The sequence below is a fragment of the Rhagoletis pomonella genome, unplaced genomic scaffold, assembly GCF_013731165.1.
Source record: "Rhagoletis pomonella isolate Grant_MI unplaced genomic scaffold, Rhpom_1.0 Rhpom_scaffold_00001, whole genome shotgun sequence".
Lineage (NCBI taxonomy): Eukaryota > Metazoa > Arthropoda > Insecta > Diptera > Tephritidae > Rhagoletis > Rhagoletis pomonella.
In genome coordinates, this window is record NW_023458555.1 from 1403638 (window position 1) to 1414413 (window position 10776).

At 37.1% G+C, this 10776-nt stretch overlaps 3 protein-coding genes across 3 annotated transcripts in view; all 3 read left to right on the plus strand.

Annotated features, from left to right (window-relative positions):
* The window catches only part of LOC118735727 (serine/threonine-protein kinase rio2), a gene marked incomplete in the record, with an annotated part of 254041 nt that overhangs the window by 141387 nt on the left and 101878 nt on the right, over positions 1-10776 (plus strand).
* LOC118750186 overlaps positions 960-10776 on the plus strand; it is a 15562-nt gene continuing 5745 nt past the window's right edge. Inside the window, exons 1-7 of the mRNA XM_036484918.1 lie at positions 960-1591; positions 1929-2425; positions 2488-2851; positions 2921-3114; positions 7116-7364; positions 7446-8057; positions 8128-8344. Coding sequence (XP_036340811.1) covers positions 1387-1591; positions 1929-2425; positions 2488-2851; positions 2921-3114; positions 7116-7364; positions 7446-8057; positions 8128-8344 — 2338 coding nt within the window. The 5' untranslated portion in view covers positions 960-1386. The remainder of the gene's footprint in view (positions 1592-1928; positions 2426-2487; positions 2852-2920; positions 3115-7115; positions 7365-7445; positions 8058-8127; positions 8345-10776) is intronic.
* On the plus strand, positions 6729-9634 carry LOC118735818. Its single transcript, XM_036465789.1, has 5 exons — positions 6729-7030; positions 7116-7364; positions 7446-8057; positions 8128-8344; positions 9301-9634. The coding sequence occupies exons 2-5, from the start codon at positions 7134-7136 to the stop codon at positions 9492-9494; spliced, it is 1254 nt and encodes a 417-aa protein (XP_036321682.1). The 5' UTR covers positions 6729-7030; positions 7116-7133; the 3' UTR covers positions 9495-9634.

Sequence of the window (10776 nt, forward strand, 5' to 3'; positions counted from 1 at the left end):
AATTGGTTCAGCAACCTAAGAGCATTTCAAATTTAAATGATCTAAAAAAATATCACAAACTTCAGTTGTCGTGGCAATAGTAGCATTTTATAAAAATCACCAATATTTTTGCAAGTTTCACAGCGACCCAGTAGCGCATTTCAAAGTCATTGAGCACCTTGTATTCGTTACAGTAGAAAATTGAAAGTTGGTATATTACAAATATCAAAAAGGAAAAACTGAGAGGGTGCCCCGTTTTCTAGGATGATTTTCCTCCCCGCCCCCCCTCCCCCAATACAAAAATTGGACCACCCTAATGCACATATTAAAGGTAAGTATGTGATTGAGCGCACAAGTATTTCAATTATTTTTGATTTCCGAAATAGCAGCTACAACTTCTTCCAAAATGTAAATTAATGTTATTTTTACATAAAATTTTCAATAAAAAAAACCCGGCCTCAAGCTCAATAAAATTGTTGAATTTCTGTTTTTTTGTACTAAGTTTTGCCTTTTTGTAATAGAGAAGTGGATAAAAAATTAGTTTTTCTTTCAATTTGGTTGTTTTTTCTTCAGATTTTGGTTGATTATTTTTATAACAAGTGGCAACCGTAACTGCACGTTCCACTCTGTGTTTTGCCCAAATATTCTTATTTTATTTTCAAATCAAAGACTGCAACGGATTCCTTCTTTATTTAATATTGAGAACAACTTCTCAGCAGATCGTGAGAGATTTGGTTAAATTGAAAGACAGATACTCGTTGCCAAATAAAAACAAAAAAAAAAACATTTCATTCGATACATACATATATACATATATATATATGTGCATAGAAAAGCTTTTATATTAAGCACAAAAATTAAAACAGAACCTGCCAACTGATAAACCGCTCTTTGCGTAAATATTTAAGTACAGAGAACAAGTTTGCGGGTGCTCTCGGGAAAATAACAAAAAAGTGTACACAAATGTCCCGATCCCCTGCTCAGACTCAGCGATTTCGTTGGGCAAGTAAAACAGTTTATTAAGCGCTGAACAACAGAGGGCTGACCAAAAAGCGGGTGTGGGCATATTTACATACATATGTATGTATGTTTGTCGCATTGGTGTACCTATGTACCTATGTACATATGTATGTACATATTTACTTTAGTACATGTGAACACAAGCGCGCTGCTAAGTGTCGAGGACAGAAAGTGGTACAACCACACTGTGGTGCTTAGATACGAGTATCTACGTAGAATTGCGCCAACTGATAGCGAATCGAAAGCGCAATGCGATTGTGTGCCTCCGATTAGCAGTTACCGCTCAACAGTAGGATACAGAGGAGGCGTCACACGTCAAACGATCACTGCTCGCTTTTTAATAAAGAGCCAGGCCTATCGACGTGGTTACTGCGAAACACCAAAACCATGCCCGACAACAGCAGCAAATTTAACCCTGATGCACAATTGGATATCCCCAAGTGGATAAACGTGAAGTACTTTGAGAAAATACTCCACAAAGAGGATGAAAACTTTCAAAAAATCTTGAAACTTACAGTAATTCCGGCCACACCGCCCGGCGAGAACTACACATCGCTCATGATGCGCATACTAATGGATATAGAACTAAAAGGTATGTAGCTACATATGTTCTTTAATAACGGTAATAAAAGATACCTACAAAGTCATTGTCTTCAAAATCAGCATGAAGTATGTATGTACGTACTACATATGGAGTAGTCGAGCTCTGAGTTTAGAATACTCCCGATCCATGCAAAATTACATTTTTGAAAATTCTGCTCTTTTAAAAGCTTGTCTACATATATATACATATATACTTTAAATGATAACTCTGGATATATGTACATATACATACATACATACATATATGCAGTGTGGCTTTGTTTGTTTTTTTTTGTTTCTATTTTAATATTGTTCATCTACATCCGCTTCGCTTAACAAACTTACAGATGGATACACCCAACAAAAGGCGTATATTGTCAAAACAACGCTGGACGACGACAAGGGCGGTACACTCATCAACGCATTAAATCTCTTTCCGAAAGAGAAGCTTATGTATGAACGCATTTTGCCAGAGTTGGAGCAACTCTACCATGACCTCGACAAGAAAGTGAAATTCGCTGCCAACTGTCAATGGATCGAGCAGAAACCGAGCCGCACCACTATTGTGCTCGAGGACTTGAACACGAAGAAATTCCGGAACATCAACCGGCTTCAAGGCTTCGATATGCTGCACATGAAGCGCGTACTTGAAAAGCTCGCCGAGTTCCATGCAGCGACCGTCATGTGGCATGAGAAGCACGGCGCGTTCCCAGTCGAGTTCCAGAAGACTTATCTACCGGCCAACTATCAAAAATCGAAATCTTATCAAGCGCGCGTGCAAAGCTTTAAGGCAGCGATGGCGACGTGGGGCCTAGATGACTATGACAAATATGTGGAACGCATTGTAAGCATCCAGGCGTAAGAAAAATTCGCCACAGTTAAAATCTAAAAACTGTTTGATTTCAGCCAAATGCCGAGCAGTTCGTTAATGCAGCCATGAGCTGCTTCAACTCTGACCCCAGCGAATTTAAGGTGCTGAATCATGGAGATTTCTGGTCCAGCAATATTATGCTGAACTACACTTCCAGTGGCGAGGTGAACCAGATCCGCTTTGTGGACTTCCAACTATGCAGATGGGGCAGCCCAGCACAAGATCTATGGGAGCTAATCGTCTGCTCGGTGGTGAGCAATCTGCGCATTTGGGAATTCGATCACTTCGTTCGAATATATCACACTCACCTACTGAAGTGCTTAAAGTTACTAAACTACGAGAAAGCGGTGCCCAAACTAAGCGAACTACATATCAGCATGTTAAAGCACGGCTTCTGGGGTGAGTGACATTGAAACTGTGGAAGTTTTTCGATTCGGTGTGATCAAATAAGCACGGCTCTTTTTATAGGCTACAGCACAACGTTCACACATTTAGTTCTAATACTGCTGCCGTCAGATAAAGACGCCAGCCTGCTCAAGCTAATCCAGCCCGGTGAAGAGGGGGACAGGTTTCGACACAAAGCTTATACAAATCCGCTATATGTGCGAGCCATGCTAGATATTTTGCCGTTTTTGTATAGGCGAGGAATTCTGGATTTTTACTAGGCTTATACAAATATTTATTCAATTCAATATTAATGTAAAAAACACAGTCGATCAAAACACATACTATGTATATATTAGATGCATCTCAGTCATTAAACGCACAATTTGTGGAAGAGAAAATTTTTCGAAAATCGAATTACTTTCAAAGTAATAGCTATTAGGTATTTTCGAAATCGTTTGGATTTTGTTTATTTTCGCGCGATTGGTAGCAATTCTGCTCATTTTTTAAACAACTAAAAATGATGGTAAGTCTTCCTTTTTTTTTGTCGTACATTTATCTGTAGTAGTTATTAACAATTTTCAAAGAGATATTAGTGACTTCTCAATTGCTTAATATACATTTTATTAAAAATCACTTGCAAAAAAAAAAAATTCCGGCATGCAATGAGACGAAAGTTATTCACGTTTTTTCTCTGACGCACAACAAGTATCGACTGCAGCGAGTCTAGCGGAGTATGCCAGATGCATTTCATTGTCTAGAGTGAGTCTGGCAAGGGCAGGTTTAAATCGGGGTTGAGAATTGATAAAATTAAATTGTTGCACGCTGCTTCATAATTGAAGAAAAAGTAGAGAAATATAATAAAAAAAAAATAATAATGAAATAGATTACAATAGGAATATTTATCTAACTCATAAACGACCGTTAAACGTGATAAAATTATGAATTTTTATGGAATTTATTTTAGCACTTCCATCGGCAGTTTATCACGTTGGCTGAATAACCCTAATGTAATTTTTAAAAGAAGAAAGAACTAAAACAAAAATATCCAAAAATAAAACGAGTCCAAAACCAGTGCCCCCGCCATTTGCGACTTCGTAGTACGTCGTTAAAAAGACCGTTTAAAGCACATTTTTTGGGATGTGTATATGAAGAACCAGTGTCGCCCCTTTTCGAGCCAGCTCCGCGCGAGTTCTGTATCAGTTGAATTTGCTGCAGTGAATAAACCAATGTACATTGGTATGTAGATATGTACATATGTATGTGCAAATGTATCGTATATTCTTCTATTTCATGCATATCAATATGCGTAGATATATACGTACTTACATACATAAGTACGGATTAAGGTTCATACTAGGGATGTTAATTTTTTCGCTTTTTACGATCCCGGGATTTTCAGAATGTGGTTATCACAATCCCGGTATTTAGATATTCATTACTTTTCAACAACTTAAATCGAAAAAATTCCTTCTATATTGTTGGACAAGCTCTAATAAATAAATGGGTTTGAAACCTACTTTTTAATTTAAAGTGGCGTTTTTATTTTTTCTCCCTGACTTACTTTAAAGTACTTTGTAATTTTAAAGATATTTAAGATAATTTGAATTTAAAAAAATTAAAATTTTTTGGATTCAAAAGGACTAATACGTAATTTTTGAAGCTGATAGAGATAGACGGACGAAATTCGTGGCTGTTATCGAGTTTATATAGCTCCTTAACATATAGTTTATTCAAAAACAAATATTTTGAAATTTCAAGGATAAAATTTTAAAAGGACATTTTAAATACATACTAGTCCACCATACTAGTGCTATACACCAAAACATTGAAAATGCTTAAATTCTACAGAATTTCCTCTTTAATTTGATACCCATACTTCCCTCTAATCACATTTCATTGAATTTTTCAAATCATTTTTTAATTACTGGCGTCGTGAATATATTGATTTTTTTTTTGTGTAAAATTTACTATCGCATGGTGTTATATGTATAATGAGCTACATTTATAAAAAAAAAAATTAATTATGAAAAAAAAAATATATATATAGGCAATACTGGTCAAGAAAAGTGTTTCTCTTATTGCCATCAGTGCCAATCACAAATCCCGAAAATTCCGGGATTATTTGCCAAGAGTACCGGGATTTTTGGGATCCCGGGATTAACATTCCTAATTCAGACTATGATATAATACATATCCATGAACCAAAAATACAAGATCACGCCAGCAAGCCAGCAGCCCGTTATAATCGCATTTAGGAAAATGCATCAGATGGCCTAGGAATACTTCTGCATTAAAAAGAAAATTTTGAAAAAAATGTCGCTTACGTTATTTTGGCGGTTAAGGCTCGATATGCCCATTCTTATACGTATGTAATTAAATGTATGTACAAGCATTTGGATGTAACCTGCTAGTAATCAGGGTTAGAACTGCGGCAAGCCCAAATCGGAGTAAATGACGTAAAAAGCTGTAGCAGAAAATAAAATTCCGTAGTAGATTTAGATGACTACAGACCCTGCTTTTATGTTGTATAAACAAAGCATAACGACATCTTTCAATTGTTTTTCTGCAGCCTAATTTCTACTTGCCTTAGCCACAATGTCCAACTAAAAGAAGAAAATCACTCTTTGACCAAAGTGAGAAACCAAATTGAAAAACTGCACACTGAGCTTAGTTTAAACGACAAACAGAGTTAAACCCGCACTGAAAAACTGGGCCTAAAATTAGAGTGAGAGAAAGTTTTTCCTACAAAACCTTTCATTATTGAATCATGGTATATTCCAGCAAACGAGAGGTAAAAATTATTCTAAAAATTACTTTCGACGATTAATATCGAGAAAAAATTAAAAAAAAAGTATGCCTTTTCCAAGAAAGAATGGCTATTAGAAATATTTGTATGTATGTATATTTATTTAGATGTGTCTACATCCAAACATACCCTGCAGTGAAAAATTATGAATTGTTAAAAATAACCAACTTATGACAAAACTTTATGACAAAACCAACTTAAAGTGAGTTGTAAAGTCGTGCAGGAGTCCTGCAGACGCAATCGGGAGCTCGTTTTCTTTACAAGTTTCTATTTAAAAATCCTCATACAAAAACTGCTTTGGATACATTTTGATTTTGCACTTCACAAATTCTTTTTCGAATGCAGGACACATAAAATTAAGTTTGAAATTTTACATTATCATTTTGATGTTATGTCTGACGGAATTCCATTATAGTACCACCTGCTGCAGTATATGTACTCAAATATGCAACGTTGAACATAAATTAAATAAATAAAAATTTAAAAAAAAATTAAATTAATAAAAATTAATAGAATGTTTTTTATATTGATATTTTATGTCTAAAAGTAAATAGTTACAAATTAGTTGACATGTAATGCAGAGGTATCCAGGTCTGACTTTTTTGTGGCCATCGCCCCACAAAAGTAGTTAGCTTTTTTCGAACAAAATATACGGCTAATAGTTAGCACTCGTGTTCGCGTGAACAGACTAAATTTTGGTTTAAGTTAACGTTGCTCCCTGCAGGGTACATGCATACATATAGTAATATATCCATGGTCAAACATTGGCAATTCATAACTAGCAAGTTGTCCGAAATAGAGTTGCATATGTACAGCGCCTACGCGAAAAGGTTTTCTGCGCAAAAATACTGTAGTCGCATGAGTAATTTACAAATTTGCTCTAAAAGCGTAGTAAATGTACTACGATCACAGAGAGGTTCTAACCCTGCTGGTAATCTGCTCACTGCCGACTCAACAACATTTGCTTATCAACATTACGCTTTGGAAGCCAACCCTTTTTAAGCTTTTTCAGTTGCTTCCTAATCAAAATCAGCTGTTGTCCGCAACAAAAGTACATATGTATGTATGTACGTATGTATGTATGCAAGTGTTAGCTTTTCTAGCCCCCTTCGAATTCACTCTGACAGAGTATGGCGCTCTTTGAGCAAGTGGGACAGACAAGAGGCGTATTGTGTACTTAACTGGGACGGCAATAATAAAAACAAAATTAACTGCTGAAGCCAGCGATAAACACAAGCACGTGAGAGCCGACACAATGCTCGCTTGTGAGATTTGTGAGGTTCCCAAAAGCACAACACAACGCCGATCGTCACTAACCCACAAGCAACGATTCAGCTACACATCGACGGGCGGACACTTATCGCAAGGGAGTTCAGTTTAATCAGGTGACTAAATAGAAAAATCATAAATTTTTAATCGTGGAAAAATGAAGTTAACGAAATATTTAATAAAAAATGCGATTTGCTGTAGATCTACTCTGCTATTACCATGGGAACGGGTGCCAAAAACTACCAGCCCCCAGAATGGATTACAGCTGAGTTTCTGCAGGATGTGCTAAAGGAATATTTCAAGGACGACACTTTGGAGGTACGCGAGATTGTGGTGAAGAGCGCACTGGGCGGGGCGAATGTGGGCAGCGGCTACGCCAGCGAAATGCACCGCGCCACTTTTAACTTGGCGCGGAAAGACGGCACCGGCCGCTTCTCCGTGATTATCAAAGTGAGTATGGCATATATATACATTGTATGTATGTACTTAGTGCTAATATTCTATTCACGTACGGACGTAATGGCACCTCAGGATCACCCCAAGGGCTACACTGGCGTCGTCGCACACAAGAGCAAACTGTTCAAGCGCGAGATTGTGGCCTACAAAGAAATTTTGCCCCGCGTTGAGGAGTTGCTTGCTTCCATTGCTGACAAGACGAAAATTGCTCCCGCCTGTTACTATACCACCGAGACTCCTGAGCCATTCGTTGTGCTGGAGGATATGCAACTAACAGGTTTTGAAAACTTCGAAAAGGGCCGCTTGCTTAACCTGGACTACACCCTGCCGGCCATCGAGAGATTGGCAAAGCTCCATGCGTGTTCTGCTGTTATAGCCAAAGAGACGCCTGAAGTTTTGGAGATCTTCCACGAAGCACCCATTTCTAGGAATCCAGATCGCAAGGATTTCCTTGGCTTTTTTCCAGTGAACATACGCTGCGTAGCTGAGGAGCTGACACATTGGAAGGGCTACGAGGAGATCACTGAAAAAATGTTTAAATTGGCCGAAACTGTGCTTCAGAATGCAGTGCAAATGTACGAATGCCACGACCAAGGCTTCCGCGTTTTCAATTCCGCTGATTTGTGGATTGACAATTTGATGTTCCATATAAACAATGACACAAAGGAACCCGATGAGGTGGTTTTGGTGAGTATCCTAAGTAGCATGAAAAGAAACTATGTTGTCATAGATTTATCGTTTTCTTATTTTATTACAGTTAGATTTCCAGCTGTCGTACTATGGTTCACCGGCAGTGGATCTGAACTATTTCCTCTTCGGCTCACTTAACGAGAATGTGCGGAAAGTGCATTTCAAGTATATAGTGCGTGAATACCATCGAATTTTGAAAGAAACGCTGGAGAAGCTCCACTACGACGGCGAGATACCGACGTTGAAGGACATAAACATCGAGCTTATAAAGAACAGCCTGCAAGGTAAGATTGAGAGTTAACGGTAACTGCCTAAAATTATACAAAAATGGTGTTTGGAATTGTTACGAAATACATACAGTGGCGGGCAAAAATGGATGAATGGTGTTTCGTTTTTAATATTTACAATATTTTTCAAGCTAAAATTTTTGTGATATTGTTTTTATAAAAATATGGTTCATGCTTTAACAAAAACTATATAAATCACACTTTCAAACTTTAAACAGAACTTACAAAAATTCCACAAAATTTTTATCTAAATTTCGAGCTTTTAAACCAGAATTTTTAGAAATTTTCGGGGTATGCAGCTTTAATAAGCTTATAAAATTCTAGTAAAATAAGTGCAAGTTTTGAGCGGCTAAAAAATCATATTCATTTTTAATAATTTTTGTAGACAGCGTTTTGCACTTTTTTCCATAAAAACATGAATTTTATGTTGAAAAATATGCGCAAGATCTTTTGCGATAAAAATCAACGCCAGTTTTCCTAAATTTCGCTTTTTATATTAAAAAAACCGAAAATCCGTCATTATTAAAAATCAATGCGGTTTTTAACCTCTCAAAACTTGCACTTATTTTACTAGAATTTTATAAGCTTGTTAACTGCATACCCAAAAAAATTCTAAAAATTCTGGTTAAAAAGCACGAAATTTAGATAAAAATTTATGGAATTTTTCTAAGTTCTGTATAAAGCTCGAAAATTTATAAAGTTTTTATTAAAGCATGAACCATATTTTTACAAAAAAAAATATCAAACAAATTTTAGCTTGAAAAATATTCATCCATTTTTGCCCGCCACTGTACATTTATGTGTATATGTAAGTATGTAAATTGCAAATTTGCGTAGTACACGTTTTGATATCACACTTCTTATGAAACTTCAATCTTCTCTGCATACAACCTACAGGTTTTTGTGTGCAATTTGCTAAAATCAACATTTGTTATAATGTCGTTAAATTCCAGGAGTCATCGCCGCCACTTGTCTCACTCCACTTATCTTCATGGAGTCAACGGGAGATGAAAAATTGGAAAACCTTACCACGCGCACTGAAGAAGGTGACCAAATGCGACGCCAAAATGTAGAAAATCCAAAATATCGCGCGTTTCTCCAGCGTACAGTGAAAGAATTCGAGCTCTGTGGCTTTTTAGACGCTTGAATGGGCATACATTAATATGTATTAACTATATGGTATTTGTTAGATAAGCCAATCTATTATTATTATATATGTATGTACGAGAAAAGTTGGTGGAAAGAAGTATACTTGGGGCTAATGTGCGTCCCCCAATATTTTTAAAATTATTCAAATTTTCGGCGGGGCATATAAATAATATATACATACTTGTTCAATTGACCCTTCTTTGATAATCCTACTGAAAGTTGCTGAGAAGATAACCATAAGTCTGAGGGACGTATCATGGTTTCCTTGAGGGTTAAAAAAAAAAAACAAAAACAAATATTTGGCGCTTATGTGTTTGGCCAAGCATATCCTCCAATTTGTGGTGCGCGTCCTGAGACCTAGATTTTTACGCCGTTTCCGAACGGCAAATGGAGGCTTGCCATTGCCTGCCGAAGAGCAAAAGAAAACAATTTTCTAATTTCAGATGTTGCTCGGAGCAGGAATCGGACTCAGTTCCCACGGGGTGGTAGTACGCACCTCTAACCACTCGACCACAGCGGCCGCATTGCTCAATTTATCTTTGGAATACAAATTTTATCCTTTCAAAAATTGTCTTACTCTTTATGAAATAAGCACGATCAGGCACACTTTGGCCTTATTTCTGTATTCCAAGCTTCTTTATAAGCCATTTTCAATTGCATTTAATTTGCTAGGTTATTTCTACCAGATCACTCCACCGCGCTCTTAACAATCAAACGGACGGATAAAATGTTCAGTTTAATGGAGTGGCAGGCATTTCTAACTAGATTGCAGGTAGCCAGTTTTCATCAGTGAAGAGTAGGTTGGCTGCTTTCGCAAAAGCTCCCAAATAACATTTGAAACTAAGTATGTATGTATAGACCAAGAATGCGTTGAGCCAAAGTGATTTTCCAAGCGGAACTTCGGCAATTCGGTGTAATTCCAGCGGTACCCTAAAACCCCACTTTTCATCAACTGGGATCAACAGTTTGGAGTGCCACAGTGTTCTCTCGGACTGATTACTTCCTGAAAATGCTGAGAATAATTTAATTTTTCGGCAGAATTAGCAACAATTAATCAACAGGCGGACCTAAATTGAGCTTATGGGAACTGCTTGTAGTCATGTGTGTGCTGGAAATAAACACAGTACCGAACAATAGGGGTATTCTCCGAGTCTTGCAAAGCCCTTGCATGTAGCGCGACTTGCACGGATTGCATAACTTGCAAACACACAACAACAAAATACATGGGAAAAAATAGGGCTATTCGCGATTCGGTGCATAAGAGCTGACAAATTTATGCA

What these genes read in the sequence shown, in the direction of transcription:
- LOC118735818 (XM_036465789.1), top strand. Translation starts at nt 7,134, where the DNA reads ATGGGAACGGGTGCCAAAAACTACCAGCCCCCAGAATGGATTACAGCT. An exon ending in AACCCGATGAGGTGGTTTTG is followed by an intron (nt 8,058 to 8,127) that starts GTGAGTATCCTA and finishes ATTTTATTACAG; the next exon opens with TTAGATTTCCAGCTGTCGTA. An exon ending in TATAAAGAACAGCCTGCAAG is followed by an intron (nt 8,345 to 9,300) that starts GTAAGATTGAGA and finishes GTTAAATTCCAG; the next exon opens with GAGTCATCGCCGCCACTTGT.